General features: G+C 31.6%; 1 protein-coding gene across 1 annotated transcript in view; it reads left to right on the top strand.

The window, feature by feature from the left end:
- Positions 1–20,888, top strand: part of LOC129756346 (protein lethal(3)malignant blood neoplasm 1) — a 46,625-nt gene extending 25,737 nt beyond the window's left edge. Inside the window, exons 2-3 of the mRNA XM_055753204.1 lie at positions 9,402–9,525; positions 19,697–20,888. Of these exons, the coding sequence (XP_055609179.1) occupies positions 9,402–9,525; positions 19,697–20,742 (1,170 nt within the window). The 3' untranslated portion in view covers positions 20,743–20,888. The remainder of the gene's footprint in view (positions 1–9,401; positions 9,526–19,696) is intronic.
- The last annotated feature ends 1,898 nt before the right edge of the window (positions 20,889–22,786 follow it).

Raw genomic sequence — 22,786 nt, 5'->3', positions numbered from 1 at the left:
TTAAAGACAATGGGGTGGAAAAATTTATAAATTTTTAGACAAGGAAGATGAGCCCAATCTAAACCTTTCGACTGAGGACACTACTAAGAAGGTCTATTCTTTCTTTCTGGTTCATCCATCAATCATTACACCCACAAATCAGACTCTACTCCAATAATGAACTTCCTTGGAGGTAAAATTATCCGTATAAAATTCTTTTCCGGACCGGTACTAACAAGCTTCCTAATAGCTGTCTACATTGTCCTCCCAGCGCAACAGCATAGTATATGTCTGAAAGAAATCAAATAAAATATATCTTATGGACTAGATCGATTAGGGGAATTTCTCAAACCGTGGAGTCTTAAAAGCTTTGTTTTGATTCAAAACTCATCCATGATATTTTGCAGAATTTTTAAATAACGTTAAGGTATATGAATAAATTCAAACTATTATGTTTGTATGGCAATATTGCATTATTTTTTCTGAAAAAATCAACATCAATTTTGTTTCTTCTGTGAAACCGAGCCTGGTAATGGGTTTTTGTGTCAAATTAGTGAATGTTCTGCTGAACAACTTTGTAAAAAACCGTAACTTCGTATCTTATGAGCCAAAACCGTTATAAGCTGATAAATAGGGGCATGTCTTTTGGTATTGAAAATCAATCAAAATTGACATCACTGCTTGTGCCTATCGAAGTAGTCCTTGAAAAGTGGTCATTCAATACCTTTCCAGCAAACAAGGATATTGTCGAATGATGTACCGAGCGCTATGTGTGTATGTAAACCGTCCGGAAAGGCAGTTTTGAATTTGGGGGTGAAAAAAAATACCGACGGTGGCAGAAAGTGCAGGTGGCAGATGGTGCACTGGGTAAGATACCGGACTGACAAGTCGATATGAACAGTGTTACAGTGAGTTCGATTCTTACGATATATGTTTTTCTTGTTTTGCTTCAATGCGTTATTTTGCTAGGGAGCTCGAGTCTTTATGCCAGTAGTGCTTTTCCAATCATATCATCTTTGGAACAGTAAACTTTCCAGCGCATTTTCGACACAGAGATTTGCTAAATAGGCATTGGATTTTTGCAACCTCTTCTATGAGTGTGTGACTGCATGTGAGCATTGCGACCCTTATAAAGCAAGACTTTTGGACAGTCATTGTAGAGTATTATCCAAGATCTCTCATATTATTTTTCCTAGCTCTGCCTTGATCCTGTAATATCACTTGTCTACCTAGTATCAAATATACTAACCAATATTTACCATACCACAGTTGATTTCTCCATACAATGAAAAAGCGATAGCATCAGCATCCTTTAGCGGATACAAAAGCTGTTTGCAATCACAACATACAATTTCTGAGAATTTTTCATCGAAATAAAATTGGATTCTAGAGGGTAAATATATGTAACAAAATCTCGCCAAGTCACCATTTAAGTATCACTTGAACCGAAGATTACCATCGTTTACATTGGTTTAACTATTAAATTTGCAGATTTGTACGATGTTCTCATAACTTAACTACAAATTCGATCCTTATTGAGTTTTTTTTTTTTTTGAAAATCAGCAAAATTCAGGACATTTAAAAGACCAATTATTAAAATTCAGGAAAATTCGAGAGTTTTATTTTAAATCAGCAGGTTTCTCAAAAAAAAAAAAAGAACAAATTCTAAAAAATCGGAACACCTGGCACCTCTGACAAAGCTCTGGAAGAATTCACAGTGTAGTATTTCCATTTCTGTCGCCAAATAGTGCTATTCGTGTCTCCCGTTTTCTCATTAAGTGGTTATATCAGTAAAAGTATATCTGGTAGTATGCCATTTTTTTCAAACTGCCAAACAACAAACCTTTTTTTAAATGTCTCGCCACAATTTTCCTTGGCCTCTTAATTTTAGCGATGAAACACGTTTAAAAAGAGACGTATTGTTAGGAGTTTCTACAGTTTGAGAAATAACGGTTGAAGGATACTTAACTCTTAATTTTTATTTGAATCCTTTGAAAAAATATCGGAGAGATTTTTGTTTTGCTAAGGTGTGACCAAAAAATAGGTTTTAAATTTCGATTTAACATTGAACACGTCAAATGTCTTGACGGAATACTGTGCACTGTTGAACTTTAGGAAAAACAAAACATTATTTGAAGAAATTTTCCGATTTTTTTTTATCTTTATCTTTACTGGATCCTTTTTTAAACGATTGTTGTGTGCGTTTAAAAAAAAACGATATCGTTTTAAAAAATTTCAAACGCTAATTTCGAATAAAATGGCCAACTTGGACTGTAAATAGATTATTTCCAACCTGATAGACCATTCTGAAGTGATTTGAGTGAAATCGGTAAGCTCAAAGATCTGTTTTTGATATTGTTTTCTGCTATGGTTGTTCCGAAACTTTCGCAGAGTCCCTTGAGTGGCCATTCCGGTCCATGCTTCTATCGAGAAGCTACGTCTGAATCGAAAAAAAGAGGGAATGCCTAGGATCTGCTTTTGACATGTCCGAAAATCGTCTTATATTGAGAAAATCGTGTAAAAAATTGCTCAAAATAATGAGATTTTCTTAAATAACTAGATTCACTTGCACTTATTTTCAGCTATCAAATATTTTCATCGTTTTTTTTTCTCACCTTGTTTTGAAAGTTCTTGAACATTTTGTTTACACACATCGCATGACAACTTTGGAATACTCAATTTCAAACTTCACTACAAGATATGCGATTTTGGTTCTTGCAGTCTTGTGACGAATCCCATAGTAGGTATTCAGTAGACTTAAGAAATGCAAATTATTGACAAGGATTGGAACCAATAAAAACTTAAATCAGCTGTCTGGCAAACTACCCACGACCACTTGATAGGCAAGCAAAATCATGTAACCTTTTTCCCATCGAATGTTGGACCCATTGCCAAAGGAATTTCGGGAGTAATTATTGAGTAATTATTTATTACGAAAATAAATAAAAATAATTCATTTCCACCAAATTTCAAACAACATCACTTGTCCATCGCTTGAAGCAGGTTGCTGTCATAAGAAACACCTTAGGTTGATCAATGCGATGGACCCGGTTCTTATGTCGCCATTGCTGCATTTTTGACAGGTTCGATGAATTCACGAGTCACAATTCGAGCCAAGGCCGTGCGAACGGGGGGGGGGGGGGGTGGGTTTAGGGGTTTAACACCCCCCCCCCCCCCCCCCCCATGAAGAATTTTTCCAAGGCTTAACACAACACATAATTTACACGAAGCCACAAAATTTACATTTTTCTGAGGCGCACTGAATTCAAAAGGTAATTTCAACTTATGTGGGACCAAAATCAAAATATGCAATATTGCTATCAGCTTTTGTTATTGAAATCCCTTTTGAAAATTAATAAAAAGTATTACAAAAAAAAATAAAATCAAAAACATATCATTTAAAAATAAAAATTTAAAATGTATTAAAAACTTTCCTCAAGTCCTAGGTTATTTTGTGTTCTGCGAAAAAACTTATGGAAGTTGTATGTTTTTTTTTAACTTTTTCTGATTTATCAATTTTTTTTTAACTTTTTCTGATTTATCAACTTCAAAGAAGATTTAAACCAAACTGAATTTTAGATATTTTTAAAGCATACATGTAATTTTTTTGCAGGTTACAACAAATATGATAAATGAAATCAAGTTTTTTTTTACACTTTCTGCAGTAATGTCAAAAATGCTTGTAATGATATCTTTCGACTTTTTTAAGTTGTTGAATTTTTCTTTTTAAGATAATGCATAATTTTCATCATAATATTATTCCTTAATTGGATGAAGTATGATGAATACAATCAGAATCATATTTTTTTCATATACCTATGTAGGTTTGTTGGTTAAACAGTTATCAATGTTTGATTTTACGTAAACTGATACCTTTTAAATCTCTTTATCACCAAAACTAAAAGTGTTCGACCAAATTTGATAAAAAAAAATCGAGTTTAGGACGCAAAAATCTATCGAATCAATCGAGCTTGATACATAAGCCCTTAAATATAAATTTTTAATAAGAAAAACATAATTTAAACCTTCTGTTCTTTCCAAGACGCAATATTTCAATCAAAAGTGACAAAATACTTGGAGCTTGTAATTTTCCACTTTTAAACCTGCAATTGAAAATATAAAAAATTTTCATTTTTTTTTTTTTGGATAAAATTGTGTTTTATGAATCGATCATGAATTTTAAATTAATCTTCAAAATTTTGAAAAATTAATTGAAGTAGCAACTTGAAACTTAATTTTCATGCGAAATGTTAACTTACTTTATATTTGTTTTGTTCTTTCAATATTAACAAAAAAAAACTTTGAACTCCTTATTTCTCTTATTTTTCAGTTTTCATTAATTATCCACGAAATTTCCCATTTCCCAACATTTCCTTGTTAGTATAATGGAACATGAAGTTATTATTTTGAACTTCAAAAATGAATTTTCACTGGCACTGTTCAAATAATAATAAATATATTCTTTTCTCTGTGAAATCAAATTAAACCATCAACCATTGAATATATTTTCCATAATTCATTGATCATGATTTTTTTTTCAGTTATTAAAAATTCACATTTAAAATCGCGACTAAATATTTTTTTTGTTCAAAATACTACAGCGGAATTTTTCTATCAAACCCTTCAGTTGAAAATGAAGACAATAATTTAAATTAAGATGATTAAACATTAAAAATTATTATCGTTTTCCTAACAACTAATCATGGTTAGTTTTTTCCTGTTTGGACATTTATTCGAGAACTCAGATCTGTTTTAAACACTGTGTTTTGGAAAAGATTGTTTTCAATTTTCTTAGAAATTCGTTTGAAACAAATTTCTAGTTCGGATTAAAGAACATAATTTAGAACTAAATTATGAATGACTTACCGAAAATTTTAAACTTCCATTGTGATATGATTTGAAAGTTTTGTTTTTTTTTTATCAGTTAATTTTTTTTAGTTTGTGTCGTAATCATGAGTGAGTAACGGTGTTAGAAATTCCTTTCCTTTTTTATTGTTTATTTCTGGTATTGTTATTATTTTAGGCTCAATTTGAATTTCGAAAACCCCCCCAATGCCCACTGGTATAGAACATCAATCTAGCGGAACTAAATTAATAGCGCCCAGGGATGAAAAGATAGACTTTTGATGTCTTCGACAACATTGCATAATTTTATAAGGCGCATACTTTGAAATAAAATATAGAGTCGAGGGGTCCACCAATAGCAAGATAAAAATGCTAACTTTTTTGTTAAGCATTTTAGAGCTTTGGTTTCCTCTACAAAGTTGTTTATCTTAACAAAATACATAAGTTTGCTGAACAAGTCAAAGTTCTACAATTTCATTCTAAGGAGTTACAATGAAATTAAAAATAAAACCTTGAAAAAACAGTATTTTAAATCTGAAACGTTGTAGGTAAGGCAAAACCATTTTCAGTCTTCGAAACAAAGTTGAAAAAAAATAAGATCTATAATCTTCTAGTACATTATGATGAGTTTTGAAATTGCTGAAGCGCTGTAGAAAGCATTTAGTGTAATATATTAACGATATTCAAAGAAAAGTTTATCGAATTGCGCAAATTTTCGCACCATCAGCCAATGTGGATTTGATTTTTGGTGTTAAGAGGAATCATTACCATATAAAACTAGCGTGGAACTCGGTGGAACTCGAAGCATTTTTAAGATTCAAAATCTAGTATTTTGTTCACAAATATCACTTTTTTTAGACACTTTATTAGCTTCTTAGTTTATTTGATGCAATGAACTTGTAGAATTTGAGAATAAGAAATAATTTGATGATTTAACCGGTTTTCCGTTTCGAATTTATCAATAGAATCTGTTCTAGTACATCATTATATAAATGATATCTGTACCAACACGTGAAAGTGATTGAACTCCAAAAGTAAAGTAGCTTTCAGCTTTCAGTAGCTGGGGGCAGGCCATTTTTTGTTCTATTTAACAAAAAAAACACTTTTGAGATAATAAATTTTCGTTGGATTACAAACTCAATTTGAGTAAAAAATCTATGACCATTTTGAAACCAGAACAGGATCACCATTCATTGCATCAAATAAACTAAGAAACTAATAAAGTGTCTAAAAAAAGTGATATTTGTGAACAAAATACTAGATTTTGAATCTTAAAATTGCTTCGAGTTCCACCGAGTTCCACGCTAGTTTCATATGGTAATGATTTCTCTTAACACCAAAAATAAAATCCACATTGGCTTATGGTGCGAAAATTTGCGCAATTCGATAAACTTTTCTTTGAAAATCGTTAATATATTACACTAAATGCTTTCTACAGCGCTTCAGCAATTTCAAAACACATCATAATTTACTAGAAGATTATAGATCTTAACTTTTTTCAACTTTGTTTCGAAGACTGAAAATGGTTTTGCCTTACCTACAACGTTTCAGATTCAAAATACTGTTTTTTCAAGGTTTTATTTTTAATTTCATTGTAACTCCTTAGAATGAAATTGTAGAACTTTGACTTGTTGAGCAAAGTTATGTATTTTGTTAAGATAAACAACTTTGTAGAGGAAACCAAAGCTCTGAAATGCTTAACAAAAAAGTTAGCATTTTTATCTTGCTATTGGTGGACCCCTCGACTCTATATTTTATTTCAAAGTATGCGCCTTATAAAATTATGCAATGTTGTCGAAGACATCAAAAGTCTATCTTTTCATCCCTGGGCGCTATTAATTTAGTTCCGCTAGATTGATGTTCTATACCAGTGTGCAATGGACGGACCCTTCGCACGGGCCCGATTCGAGCCCCAATATCCTCGAGCGAGGCCGCAAATGCAGAGCCGAAGCAGTTGACTCAAAAATGATAGTTCAGTGCTTGAATAGTTTCAAAATTTAAAATTTGATCACAATGAAATTTCATTTATCGGCTAACCAAAACAAGATTTTTGCAGGTTCTCACCATTTCCTCAATCATTGTGTTTGCCGTTTCCTTCAATTCAGCTAGAAAGAATATCATAATTAAATAGAAAGTAAATAATACATTAAAAATACCTGAATATGTCGAACGTTCCTTTTTCTGTTTTTTAATTGTTTTTTTTTTGTCAACATAACTTGATTGCTTCGATTGTAAAATTTTCCATTTCGTTTGGCTTTCAATAATTCCCTAGTAAGTTTTAGTCTCGTATTCAACAGACGTACCAATATGAAGGTGAGAGGAAAAGTACAAAATCGTGGAGCGAAATTGAAGATTGACGAAATTTTTGTGTGAAAACCCTAGCGCGCGAAGAAAATCGCATAAAACCTTGTAAAAAACATATTTAAAAAAGAATACAAACCAAAAACTATATACCCTTTTAGAAAAATTCATAAACAACCACGCATACCAAAACATTCAAACGTGTCTTCTCGAGAGTGGCTTAGAAGCACTTAGAAGCATTGACTATCATGACATGACTTTTAAAACAAAATTCGTTCAATTTTTGGCTAAAAGTCAGTCAACATAGCACGACAGCTATACGAGCATAAAAATTTAACTGGAAAATATCTGCTCGGAAAAAAATCCCATGTACACTTAACTCATTAAAAATTTCGGAAACATCTGAACTTGATTACACTGAGATTCGAAGTGTTTATCTTGAAAACTACTGAACAAAACTTTTAGGTATTATTAGGTATTTTTGAGTTTATCAGAATATTACCTGTGTTTAATTTTTTAGAATATTAAGTGTTTAACACGTTCGTCGCCACGGCACCCATATTCGGGTGACGGGTGTATTTCCTGGGGGGCCCCGTCACATCAAAAAGCGTGTGACGCTCTCTTACTTGAGTTTAGCGCTCAGCTTTTCCACACGTTTCAAATATATGAGTTCTCCCTCTTTGCTTTCTCTCTCTGAAAATTTCTTTGGGCCCTTCTAGTAAAACTACCAAAATGAGCGTGGCGACGAACGTGTTAAATTTACAACTCACGAGTTGTAAGGTTCTAAGGGTAGTTTACTTGCCAAAATCCAGAGATATCTCGTATTCGGTCCGCAATGTGTTTGAGCAGCATAGTTTTGTGATTTTTACTAACGACCTAGCAAAATTCCTCCAACCGCCAAATTTACTGTTTTCAGTAAAAAAAAGTCGTTTCTCTAGAATAATTATTGATAAAACTTTTATTGATTCATAAACAAAGTTTTGCATTGAACAGGTTGTCGAATTTTATCAAACTGAGGTTATGTTTTGTTTCGTTCTGACACGATTTTTTTATCTTTAACGATTATAACTCTTTTTAAACAGTGTTTTCATCTCTACCGCAAAATTCCAGCCGCATTCCATGGTTCGCGTCAATTAGGAGGTGTCAAAATCTCACCCAAGCCGTTAAGATATTCATTGACACCTGCCTCACAGTGAGTGCTTAAACGGTAAAAACTGGCTATAAGCACACACGTCATCAAAATGTTATGAATTTTCGGTAGAGATTTTGGGAATTTCTGAAGTTATTTGCGTTGGGGGATTTCAAAATGTCTTAAAGGTGTTTTCATAAATCTGTCAAGTGGAAATCTATTTTGTTTTTTGAGTCTAAAAAAAGAAGTCATCTCTTCATCCCCAATTATCTATCAACATATTTTATTGACTCAAGCTTGTGAGAACTCCCCTTAAAGACATCCGGGATCAGTAGAAAAAACTTTCGGGTCTAGCCGACTAAAGATCTAGTGTTTGGCCAAACGTAAATAGCGTCTGGGGTACGGTAGCCGATATGGTTGATGTCCGTCAATATTTACCCGAACAAATATAGGAAAAGTCACGAAATAAGCATTGATGTTAAACAAACATGAGTGGGAATCGATTTTAATGCTTGTTAAACTGCTGCTGCGCTGAGCTGTTGTTCCTAAGCTGTTTTGGTAAATGTCAACGATTAAATTGTGTTTTGTGATGACAATGATCATGGATGTCGATCTATGCCCGATTATGGGCGATAACAAGCGATTAATTATGGAATATTTGTCAACAAGGTCGATCGATAGGTTTTGGCAAATTGTGTTTACATGAAACGAAGATGAACTTGGAAAGATGTCGTGAGGGTTGACTGCAAATCGTCATCTATATCTACATTATTTTCCTTCAAAACACTTGTCTTAACAACTCAACGTTTTTCATAAAAAAAAAAACAAATTATTTTATTAGGAAGCTTTACTCTTCTACAGTCAAATGAGTCAGCTCGTAAGAATTTTCCTCAGATCATAAAATCATCTATTCAATTCAGTCACCCAAGGAATGTCACACTTCTCGAAAACAAATTAAAATTTTTCATCTTCAGCCGCACTGCATCAAGTTGCACCCAAAAAAGTCATAAAAATCCAGTCTCAATGTCTGTCATATCATCAAAACTTTATCGAAATTTAAGATTATAATCGAATGCAAGAAAAACACCGTTCAAAATCTTATCAAATGATAGTTTCCTGTCTTTTTCCTCCGAACGTCTCCCCACAGATCATCAGCCTATTGGCGATCCTGCCACTGGCCAAGCCGGCTTCCAAATACTACGATGGACCGATTCGGCCGTACGAATTTGGCTTCAACATCGAAGGCAACCAGCATCGGAAGGAATCGAAAGGTAAGTTTCAAATAACCAAGCCCCCTCCTGTCTGTCGGCTAAGATATTCCAGACTGGATCGATTCATTCAATAAGTTCAATGAGCGATCATAAGCCAGGTGTGGGTGTGGAAGACTCCCAGCAGCAGTGATGACCTCAGCTCGTTGGGGATTCGCGTTGTTTTGGCCGTTTTGGCAGACTGTTTGACTGGTTTGATTGACGGGGCGAGAGCTATCGAATTTCACCATAAATTCCAGGTTCGATTGAGTTCGATGGGTACGAACACGTGGGGTTGTTTTTGAGTCTGCGGCTTAGAACAACCAAAATAATCTCGAGTGTTTGAATCCCAGAAAGTTGGGAAACCGGTTAAATAATACCTATGTATATCTTGTTCGATTGGTCAATTTGTGAGTCCAACAACATATTTTTAACCAAAAAGTTTAGAGAAATTTTGATGATTTTTTTATTCACATAGTAAATAATGTATTATACCTACATTTTAAACTATTTAACTTTTTTTTTTCTTCAAAAAGTATCGCGTTAAGTATACCTATATTCAATGTAAATAAATCGGTGTATTGAAAAAGTATACCTGGAAAACAGAAACAAAATTCACCTTTTTTTTAAAGTGCAATAAAATTAAAAGCTGATTTCGATTGAATCAAAAAAAGCAATTAGTTTTTCTTCTGTAAGCTCTTTTTTTTAGATTCAAGAGTTGATTTTTTTTGCACAAGCATGTTTGTTAGTTCATCAAAGATCCATCATCCATAATTCATAGTCCATTATACATGATCGTTAAACCAGATTCCAGAACTAATAATCAATAATCCATAATCCGGGACCCATAATAAATAAAAATTTGAATCCTTAATTCAAAATATATAGTTTACAACCCATTATGCAAAATCCTACTCAATTTCTGGTTAATATTTCTCGAAAATAATTAAAAGGAACGGCGCTTGCTAAAATCACGTCGTTCATAATCCATAATCCATTCTTCAATTATAGCTCTCAATTCATAATCCATCATCCATAATTTAGAATCCATAACCATCTTTCATGATTCATACGACCACTTGCTTAAGCGGCATCCCAATTTATCGAAGCTCTTTCTTGGAAAATCACACTCTATGAATTGTACGTTTTTCTTGGTCTGCATATGTTAAATGTTTGGACAAATATATCTGATTCTTCACTAACTTAATTCAAAACAAAAATCTGTAAATCTCTTTGAATTGATATAAAGCTAAATTCTTTTAGAAATGGGACACTTCCTTTTGTTGATAGCTCATTGACTATCGATCATTCAAAACTTTGACAGCATTTTGCTGCCCGTAAAAAGTTCTAGTACTAGTAGCTACTAATTTACACGGTTTTTAGGTATTAACGATACAAGAGAAAAAGAAAAAAAATCCAATTCCAATTATTTAATTTTATATTCATTACTATAGCTCTATCTACCACATGAGGCTATGAGACAGAAGATTTTTGATGGACGACAAAACTTATGGAAAACCTTTTTTTAAACAAATTCCAGCGATTGAATTCTATAACATGTCTGCTCGTGGTAAGGTCCGTAGCGCATTAAAGAATGTATTTGCTGGTTGTTTTGTATAAAATATATTGATTTACCAAGACTCTGCTCCTGTAGAAAAAAACAACAATTTTCAAAACGAAAACTTTGGTTTTCGCTGTTTTTAAAAGCCTAAAAAGAGTAATCTTGATGTATCCTTCGCAACCTACGATCTATATCAACCAATTATGCTTTGAGTTCAATCTCATGATGGTTTTGCTTCAATATTGTCGTATTTTGCAAGCAGCAATTCCATTAAAAACGCTTTAAAGTGGCTCAAAAATATTCAAAATTAGTGAATTTCGAAACAGCTGTATTCATTGAATTGCCCTCAGTTTCTTTTGAAAGAAAATTATCAGACTGAAAACAATTAGAAATTAAAGGAGGTAGATGCAGCTATCTTAAATTCAGATAAGACGAAGTATAATCAAAATCATGACTGGCCGCTCGATGGAAGATACCAAAAATAAAGTAGAAATTTTTATTACAAAAAAAGATAAAAAATTTATTTCAATTTTTTTAAATGAATTATTATAAGATTGCCTTTATTTCTTTCATAGAAAGTATTTCGATCAAACGAATGGTTTTTGAGATACAGATCGTAACTGTCCTATTTTTAATCCAACTAAGCTTTAAGCGAAAGGGGCAAAAGTATATGAAAACTAATTTCGAGAAAACACGCTTTTCAATTGTTGTTTTTCGCCATTTTCCAAATATTTTTCGAAAATTTTCAATTTTTTTTCGAACAGAAAAGTATGTGAATATAATTTTCAAAATCTGAAAAATCACTTAGTTTAATTTAAAACACGGAGAATCGTTTGACATTACTCACTCAAAATCGATCATTTTTACACATTCACCCCTTCGGCTCTGAGGGCTTTATATTATTGTACAAAAAGTTACCGTTACTGAATACGAAAACAATTACAATTTTTAAATTATCAAATCGGTACGGTATTTGACACATTAACTGTTAATTCCATCACACTTTTTTCAATGTTTTCCGATTGGGTTTTGGTGACTACATATCATAAGTATGAAGAGTATTCAAGCGGCCTCTAGTTTTAATATTGAGGAATTTGGATAGCCTTTGAAAGATAGTACGATCGTATCGAAAACGTATAAAAACCGAATCATACCAACACCATTAATAAAATAATACTTTTACAATAACTATAATACTTTACAATAACAATAACTTTTACAATAACAATAACTACTCCTAACTTGAATTCTATCTCAACAACTTAGTTCATCCATCAATATTTAAAAACTTTTACTTTTTTTACTTTTTTTCAAAATGTAGAAAGTTTGCTCTGTTGAATTTTCAATTTTGCTATTTTTTGTATAGCTTTAACAGAAAAAGGTATATTCAGTAAAATTAAACCAAATCTAATAATATTTCAATTGGCAACGTGCTCTGTCTTTGTGTACTTCAATAGTGAAAAACTAATCAGAATTTACAGTTGGGTGTTAGAACTCAACTAGAACTGGTTTAGTACTAATAAATCTTTTACAAAAAAGACTTTTTGTAGCAAAATTTTTAATTTAAAAAGGCCATTGCACCTTTTAAAATTAAAAATTTTGCTAAAATAATCGAACTCGTATTCATTCTATTAAAAGATGGCAAATCGAGATACTGGAGAAATTTTCAAGAGTTGGGTTAAATTGAAATTATGGTCCGTTCTATGAAAAACCAATATTGTATATGATATAAAAAGTTCGTTGAAAAAAAATTAAATGCCCAAAGCTTGCTCCAAACTTTCCTTTTTTTTCAACAATTCCATTCTGCATTTTTTTTTCAATTTTTTCTATGGAGAACGGTGAATTTAAAAACTTTGAAAAAATTGACAATTTTTATACATATTTGAAGACCATAAAATTGAAGTCACGCGATTTTACATTTCTGGGATGAAAAAGCTGAGGAGGTTTTAAATCCCTTGAAAAGATTGACGTACATACTTTAGTTAAGAGGGATAATTCATTCCCTATTGTGTAATATTTCCAGTATTTTCCAAATGGAGCAATATTTGTAAAAATGTGCAAGTAACAAAAATGACTTATCAAGATGAATCTATACTTGATGTGACCTAGGCAAATGTTTTAAGTGGCTTTTCAAAAAACCGAATGTTTTTTATTGTCTTTAATAATCCAGAACAATTTGTATTTTGTTTTTTTTTTTTTTGGACCGTCAGCCAATCACTTGTCTGAAATTTTGCCCGCCTGTTGAAAGTGTTGGCCAACCATGATCTTATTTACCCAGAATGAGAAAATGAACTTCAAAACTCTTCATAAAAAAGTGTAGCTAAAGAAAGTGACGCTCGATAATATGAAAAGTTGGTGCTTTGGCGTAATCTTCAAACACAAATTCTAAATAAAATATTGTCAGTTTATGTTTTCCACAAACAAACATCAACACATTGTTACTTAACATCGTAAAGATAGCGGTCATTTAGAAATATGATAGATTGGGGTGCGACTAAAGAAAGTGATCATGTTGTAGAATTTCTCAATAAAAATATCTTTACCCTTTACTGTAAAAATTTTTTCTATGGAAATAACATTTCCAGCTGAAAAAGAATCCATGTGCACCTACGTGGCATCGAGCATTGGAAAAAATTAATAACCTTTGAATGCATTCAAGAAAATACATTGATAAGTCGTTTTTTGAACGTTTTAAAATCACATCATAAATATTAGAATCAGATTATCAGAAAATAAGTAATTTGAAAATTTCCATATCCATATTACTATACTCAAAAAAATAATATTATGTTTACCATAAAATTTTCTTATGCCAAAAAAAAAGTGAAATTCATAAGATTATCTTATTACTAAAATCAACTTTCCGGATTAACGCCTCTTTGAAAGAAGATGGTTTGTTTTTCATAACATAGTTTTATGATTCGGGGGGAGGGAGGGCTGACTGATTTTTATCTATGATTTTTTGCTTAATAATGCAAAATAAATTAAAACCTAACTACATATATGATTACTAATTTTAAAGCACTTTTACATTAATAGTTTTCGTGCTAAAACTTAGAATTTGGAAAATTTTGTTCAAAAAGTTGGCTCTAAAATTGGCTCTAAACCTAGAAGATGAGCTAAATTTATATAATGAAATCTTCACTGACAAAACATTGAATTCGCTTTCATCGATGGTTAAAATCTTTGAATTTGTTTATGGGTCTGGTAGATCAAACTTATTTGATTTGAGCATAAAATTAGTTTTTTTTTTAGGAGAGCCTTCAATTTCTTTAAAAATAACTTATTCTCTACTCAAACCAAACAAACCCCATCTTCCAAACTCTCCTGCAATTTCAAATATTTTAACCTTTACTGAAAATAAATCAAATTTTCAATAGAAAAGTGAAAGATAAAACATTTTTGTATAAAATTTGCATGAAGCAAACTTGAACCAAATTAATGATTTGAGCAGGTTTGTTAGGTTAAGATCAGACGTACATATGTTTCTTTAACAGCACATTTTTTCCATAAAGAATCAATTCCATAATAAAAATTCTGTGGATGATTTTTTTAAAATAAAATTTGGTTTTTTTCCAAAACCAAAACTTAGTAAATTAACCTTTCTAGGCCGTTCGGGTCAATATGACCCGAAGCGAACTTTAAAATCGTCATAACTCTTTTGAAAAAAATCGGAAAAATATGAAATTTGGAACATATTACTAAAACCACGAGATACATAGCCTGTAGGAAAAGCAACTTCCGGTGACCACCTGAAATGCCACAACTGGCAAGCCGAAAAAAAAGTTACACATAAGCCGTTCGGGTCAATATGACCCGAAAGTTTGCGGGCGTTCCCCTGATGATATATGTTGACCGATTTTCATGATTTTACATTCATTAGTTAGGAAATTTATTCTAGTTTCTGAATCTTCAAAATTTCAGTTGATGTAACTTATCCGAACGTTTGGATTCTGTTCCGAATGGAAAAAACCCCCGAAAATAATGTCTTCTCAGAATTCCCATATCTTTTAATTGCTTTGATGTATTGAAATTTCTTTACAAGTTTGGAAATTGTGAAAAATAAATCTTTTTTAACAGAAAGAAAAATTGAAGGTCATATGGAATTTTTGGTCGCTAGCGTAGAATTTCTGAAAAAAAGCTTCTTTTTTTGAACTTTTGCTTTGCAGTGTTGTATCTCATTCTTAATTGAGCCGATTTCCAAAATTCAAATTTTAGTTTTATTTTGATAACATGATCATCATTTTCACTGAGTACACATAGTTTCTCAAATATTACTGTTATTTGTAATACGAGAATGAAAACAAGAAAAAAAATCGTGGTTTTCGTACCCGGCTGTTACGAGGCGCGCGTTTTTCATTTTGTTACCGCGATTCCTTAAAACTTTTCATGAAACCTGCCCACTTTTTATATACCCAATGATAGATTATAACCTCCACAATCGATTGATATGCTTTTTATGTGGTTTTTCAAAAATTTGTAGCAACGTTTTTCGAATTTACTAAAAGATATCGGAATTCGACCAAATACCAGAATTTCGGTGGCATCTTCTTTGATTTTTATTAAAACATAAAATTTACATACAAACATACTACTTTTACACAAGTGTGAATGTTTTCGATGTTAATTTTGGAAATATTTCAAAACCATACGTATTAAAATAAGATTTGCTGTTTATATTTCAGATTACTAATCTGAACTTCAAATCCGAATGATGAATAAAATTTTAGAAAAAATAATTCAATTTTCACGATTTATATTTCTTTGTTCACAATTATTTTTTTCTGAATTCAAAACTTTTAAATCGAAATTATGAGCTTCTAATTAACTTTCAAAAATTATTGTTCACAATACTAAGCTTCCAATGGTGAATTTTGAATTAAAAGTCCACAGTTTTCCATTCTTTTTTAAACGCTGATTCAGTAAACAATAAATTCACGTTTAGTTTCATATTTATGATACTAAATTCGAAAATGTTAAATTGGAATTCGCATTCTGATTTTTGTTCAGTTATGAATTTAGAATTAAGAATGAGCAATTCTTTTGTCTTAGTTTTAATTATGAATTTATTCATTATAAATTCCGATTCGGAACTCTTAGAAAAATGTTAATTTGAATTGCAAAATTCATACTTGGAAAGTCAAAAATTAAAATAATAATACACGAAAAACTGGTTTACATCTCACAATTCGAAGTACAGTATTATGAATCCATAAAATTATTTGTGAAGTTTTAATCATAAGTTATTTATAATTTATTTGAAGTTTTTTTTTTTAAATTTTTGTTCTGAATCCTGATATAAAGTTAAAATTTTGAATCTTTTTGAAGAAAATATGAGTATAATAATAAAAATCACACTTATGTAAATTAAGAATGTCTATTTCAAATAATATCTCTGAAACAAAAGATGTCGTTCAAAATATTATGCAATATGACAATTTTCTGGAACACAATGTCTTAACCTTTTAAAACACGACTTTTTTTTTAATTGATATGGCAATTACTAATTCATTAAAAACATCTTTTAATAATCATAACATCACGAAGAGCTCCAATTATGATTTAAACTACTTTTATGCATATTTTGTCTAATTTTTCACATGTTAATTTAAACTCGATATTTATAGTATTATAAACTTAAAGATTAAATCGTTGTAATATTGGTTGTGATTGTTTTGAATATAACAATATCCACGCGCTTCCGAAATAATTTAAATTAAGTGTCGTTTTGAAACCACACTATGCAATAAAAATAAAATAATTTCTGAACTAGGTCTCTGTAACTTTGAAAAGCTGACAAACAATCAAAATTATGAAGACAATGACTTAGCTATGAATTACGTAAAAATTTTCATAAGTATCAGCACAAACCACCCTACGTAACCATGCGGGCGATTCCTTCAGTCTGCTTTAGGAAGGCAGATTTCGAGAGCACGACCGGGAGAGCAATCTATTTTGTTCGATCTAAGTTCTCCCGGGGGGTTGTGCTAGCTTGCTACAAACGTTTGAAAATCTGGTAGAAATAGAATATCTTTTTGTAAATTCGAAAAACGTTGCTACAAATTTTTGAAAAACCACATAAAAAGTATATCAATCGATTGTAAAGATTAAAATCTATCATTGGGTATATAAAATAAGGGCAGGTTTTATAAAAAGTTTTAAGAAATCACGATAACAAAATGAGAAATGTGCGCATCATAACAGACGGGTTCGAAAATCACGATTTTTTTCTTGTTTTCATTCTCGTATTACGAATAACAGTAATATTTGAGATACTATAAGTATTCAATGAAAATGATAATCATGTTATCAAAATAAAACTAAAATTTGAATTTTGGAAATCGGTTCAATTAGGAATGAGATACAGCGCTGCTAAGAAAAAATGTAACCTCTTTTTAAAAGTGATACCTAATTTTTTTCCGGTAATTCCAAGATTACGGCCAAAACACCCATGTAACCCTAAAATTTTATATATATTTTTTATATATTTTTGAAAAGATTTATTTTTCACAATTTCAAAACATATAAAAAAAATTGATACACCAACATATACTGCAGATATAAGAATTTTAAAATGATGTCTTTTTTCGGAGTTTTTCCGTTCCAAGCATTTTATAGGTCATCTGCTATGTCGAATCGATTTAAATTTTATATATTTAAAATCTTGAATAAATTACCTAAACAATGAATCTAAAGTCATAAATATCGGTCAAGATATGTGACCAGTGGAACGAAATCAATTTACTAGTCAAAACAAGCGAAAAATAATTTGTTCAAAATTTTGAGAACGGCCTAGGAAGGTTAACTAAAACTCTACTTCATATTTGTGATTTTCAGCTGAATTGTGTGTACAAACAAATTTTGATCAAAAATTAAAAATCTGGAAATTGAATTGACAAGCAAATTTTCAAGTTTATGATCTCATGAATTCCTCATAAATTTTTTGCTGATTGTAAAACTCATGTACAAGCTAAATCTTTTTCTGAATTTTGAATCTGCATTCTGAATCTGAATTCTGAACCTGAATTCGATAATTAAATTGTGAGTCTGTTGTCGAATTTCTAAGCGATTTCAGAAATGTACAAAAAAAAACGATTTCCGAATCATAATTCACGATCAGTATTTTATGAGCCAAATTTAGAACCCCTATCAATAAATCTGTTATTTAAATTCTATAGTTCTGGTTTAATCTTAATTCATTATTTAAATTGTTTATCTTTTTATCCGAATAGTGAATCTAAATTATAATAAGTATTTTAAATGATGAATCTGAGTTTAAAATTTTGTATATCCATTAAGAAGTATTAAATGTTTGAATTTAGTGTAAGAATTGAGTTGAAGAACTCCGACTTCGAGAACAAATATTAAAAATATTGAAAATTTATATGATTTTCGAAACATGTTTCAAATATGATGTGAAATGCAAAACAAAATTATTCGAACTGAATATTTAGAGTTCTAAACTGGATACAGATTTCGAAATACGAAAAAATGGGTATAATTTTGGTTATGGAACCAGAAATGGCTTCAATATAATTTAAACATTTTTATTCAGACCTGAATTTCTGAAATTTTGAAAAACTGTAGCAGAATTTTGAACTTGGGATGGGTTTTTGAGGTTAAGGTATAAGTTTTTGGCCTAGATTGTAACTAATTAATAACCTTACTCTTTTATAATAATTTGAATTTAAAATTTGGAGTGTAGAGTAGAATACCTCGCTTTTTTGGACCCTCCAGGGGGGCCCCACCCCCAATCCCCCTCCCCCCGTTCCTATGGCCATGATTCGTTCTGTGGGTTTTCAAATAAAACTCCCACAGAATTAGCAGATCCGTCAGTTGTTCGCGGATGTACGGGAAAACCTTGGAAAATTCCACTGTCGGTTTTAGTACATGGGCTTTCGCTTTTTGTCAGTCAGTAAGCTGGAGAGTGGACAAAAAATTTGAAAAATCTAAGTTTGTGAATATTTTCACATTTTTCATCCATTTCAAGTTAATGAAAATGATATGTTTTGCAACATATACTAACCATTTAAAAATCAATGCTATGAACACTTAAAATGGACTACTTTCCTCAAATGCTTCTTATGATTAAAAAGCTTTGCTTCTGCCGTTTTGAATGAATGTGTTAATTTTATCGTCGCACTGCAGTTTCTCCTTTTTTATCATATTATCCTCTTATGAAATTGAAAGAATTTCTGAGACTCTTATGAAAAATTATTTTGGCCTCAAAAAAAAGGCTTCATAAGACGAGTTTTATGATTTTTAGAATATTTTTTTTTTCTGAGTGTTAAGGTATAGTCAATATCTGACAAACGATTCCGATTCGGGACGATAAAATCTTTCAGAATCAAATTTCAAAACGTAGGTACCAAAATGATAATCTATTATGTTACAAACGAATATTTAGCATTCAAAGAATATTGATTTAGAACGTTTATAACGAATGTAAATTAAGAACTATCATTTGCCAATTTCTAATAATTGCTTACAAATTAAAAAGTTCTAATGGCAGTTGAAAATTTTAAATCGAAATCCATCTAAAAAGGGTTTTATCATGATTTCATTATAGCTTAATATTCTATATGCTTTTTGCAATTTTAAAACTTGTTTGTAACTTTGACTTCTTTTTTTTAGATAAAAATGGAATAATCATGGGCGAATTCGGATTCATCACCGCCGACAACGTGTATCACGTGACCGTTTATGCAACGGACGAAAACGGAAACTTCAAAATCGTGAGCATGAAAAACTACAAGCTGGGCCCAAGATCTCCGCCTCCTCCTCCACAGCAAATAGCAACGACACCGACCACAACAACAACTTCAACGACACCGCAACCGTTCCGCATCATGACCACTGCCAAATCCGCTCTGGATCCTTCGAAACCAAACGGATTCAATGCCTGCTCCGGATGTAAGATCCCCGACTCCAGTTCCACAACTTCGAAACCAGCAAAATCGGAAGCATCTTCAGGCGATTCAGATTCAACACCCGCACCGCCACCGTTTAAAATAGTCAACAAAAATGAAATCGAAAGCGTAAACAACAATAACTCACCGGCCAGTTCCACCAGCTCCCAAGGCAAGCCCCCATCTTCCGAGTCGATCGACGTTCAAGAAGTTCCACAGAAACTGGTCAAACAAGATCCAAAAGATCAATCCGGCGGCTCACGCGAGTCGACATCGCCCAGCAAGCCGAAAACGCCTGAAGGTAGTCAATTGCCCACTGCAGCCAGTCAGTCAGAATCGGGCGGTCGAAATCCATCATCGGATCAAAAGTCGAAAGATAAACCTTTCAAATCGAATTCATCGTCATCAGGTGGATCTGATCAGGGATCCAGTAATAATGAAGTTGGTCCAGCTAAGCTGGACGGAGTCAATATGGCCAATACGATGATCCAGCACATCCTTAATGGATTACTGTACAGGTTCAACTACACAGTGGGGTATCATGGGCACCACGAGCAGGGTGATCGTAAGGGCAACAAGGAAGGTGGATACTTTTCGATAGGCAGGGATGGTATCCGGAGAGGAGTTACCTACAAGGCGAATGAATTCGGATTCCAACCACAGATCAAATTTGAAAAAGTAAGCCCCGAAGAAACGCCTCGGGAGGAAACGGAAAAACAGGCCGGTCTTAAAGGGTTCGACTTCAAGTGGTTCTGGGGTGGTTCTTCGTAGGACAAAATTTCGAAGGCTAGCCGGAGAAGTGTGATCATTATTGAGTAGTTTTAGTTGTTAAGAGAGAGTGTCCAGAGAGAGAGTTTCGCTTCCTAATGGCAATAGATAATACTCAATTTCAATGTTCGAATTGTAAATAGCCAACTTTCCTACCCTATTTAAAGAAAAAAATGATTTCCATAGCTGCCGAACTTATAATGATAAATAAAGCTTTTTAAAAATTCTAGCGCAATCGTTTCATATTATTTGTAAAAATGGAAATTCCCATAATAACAATAAATCAACAGAAGACTTGTCTACGTATGCCGTATTAAGTCTTGGTTTGACAAACTGCAAATAAAATTGTTCAGATTTTTAGCTTAGAACAAGATAAGTTCGTCGTCAAAAAATAAACAATCATTGAAGTCTTTTAAAAATTATGCAAGGCAGTGCAGTGGTTTGCAAAGTCTAGTCCCTACCGAGGTCTTATTCAAAATTGAATATCAAAACTAACCCCCAAGGCCGTGTGAACGAGGGGGAGGGGGGGGGGTTTAGGAGTTTAACAACCCCCCTCCCCCCACATGGAGATTTTTTCCAAGTAAAATTTTCAGTTTAATAATTGAATTTACCGCAGTAATAGGAAATTACATAATCCCAAAACGTGTTTTAAATCAAGTGTTCATAAACATGTCAGAAAATAAGCTCACCTTCGGCGGAATTTTGACTTAAATCATTCAAGGCATATTTCATTTCATTTGAAGACTCTATATGACGTTTCCACGTTTATACTTATTTGTAATTGTAAATTTCGAATTCAATAATTCAATAATTCAATAATCCTTTTGTATTGAAACTCATATATTGACACCTCGACTTTAGAATAGGTTTTTCATTAAGAAGAGTAATCAAAACTGTTCAAAATTTGTAGCTAACAATTACCTACTACACATTTCAAATACTTCTACACGTTACAAATTTTCTGCTAATATAAAATATCCTTCAAAAAACGAATTCCAACCACAATTTTTTTTTTGAGTTTCTTGTTCTACTTGATGTTCAACTCTTCATTCAAAATGTTTTTAAAAAATTACACAAGGCAACAATATTCACATTTTCTGAAGAAATCTCCATTAAATTAGGTGCCCTGAATCCAAATATGCAATGAGTTTTTTCTTACAGTCCTTGTTTTTGAAATAATTTAAAAAAATAGGTAGAAATCATTAAACAAAATTCTACACTATGTTTTGCAAAACTTTACAAAATAAAAAAAAATAAATGAATAAAGGTTTTAAATAAATTATCAACTTTTCCTAAGACCTTAAGTAATTGTGATTTATGCGATAAAAAAAAAACTTTCATATTTGTTAATTTTTCCCCATTAAATTAAATGAATTTTAATGGTTCAACCCAAACTGAATTATAGATGTTTTTAAAAGCAGAAATCAAATAATTCTGCAGGATTCAACAAATAGGTTGAATGAAATAAAACTTTTTTTTTAATTTCTTCAGTAACGTCAGAAATATTTGTAATGATATCGTTGCAATTTCTAAAAATTGTTTAATTTGACGTTTTTAGATCATTCATCATCATCATAATAAAAATATTTGTCTCACTTAACTAGGCATAATAAACATAATCCGAATCGGTTTTATTTTTCTTTCAAGTATATTAGATACCTAATCAGTAATTCATGACTCAACATTGACAAATTTTTTTAACTTGTAAAGTCTATCTCACCAAAACTTTCGACAAAATCTGTGTATAGATTCGAGTTCAGGACGCCAAAATTGTTCAAGTTAACATCGGCACAAAAATAATGTTTTCTTGAGTTATCAATAGAATTTTATAAATATGTTTTTGAAATGGTAAGAAGTTCTTATTGATAAAATTTTCTTATATAAAGTTAAAATAACTTATCTTTTTCAACTTAATTTTTTTTAATTCATCAAATTATAAAACACAGTGTTTTGAATTTTTTGAATTAATTGAACGCATTTTACAATGAAACTTTTTTAATTTTATGAAATTTGTTTGCTAAGTTTGGCTTAGATTTTTATTTGAAAT

The sequence above is a fragment of the Uranotaenia lowii genome, chromosome 3, assembly GCF_029784155.1.
Source record: "Uranotaenia lowii strain MFRU-FL chromosome 3, ASM2978415v1, whole genome shotgun sequence".
Taxonomy (NCBI): Eukaryota; Metazoa; Arthropoda; class Insecta; order Diptera; family Culicidae; genus Uranotaenia; species Uranotaenia lowii.
Note: the sequence above shows the minus strand (reverse complement) of the source record. Positions and strands in the feature narration are given on the sequence as shown.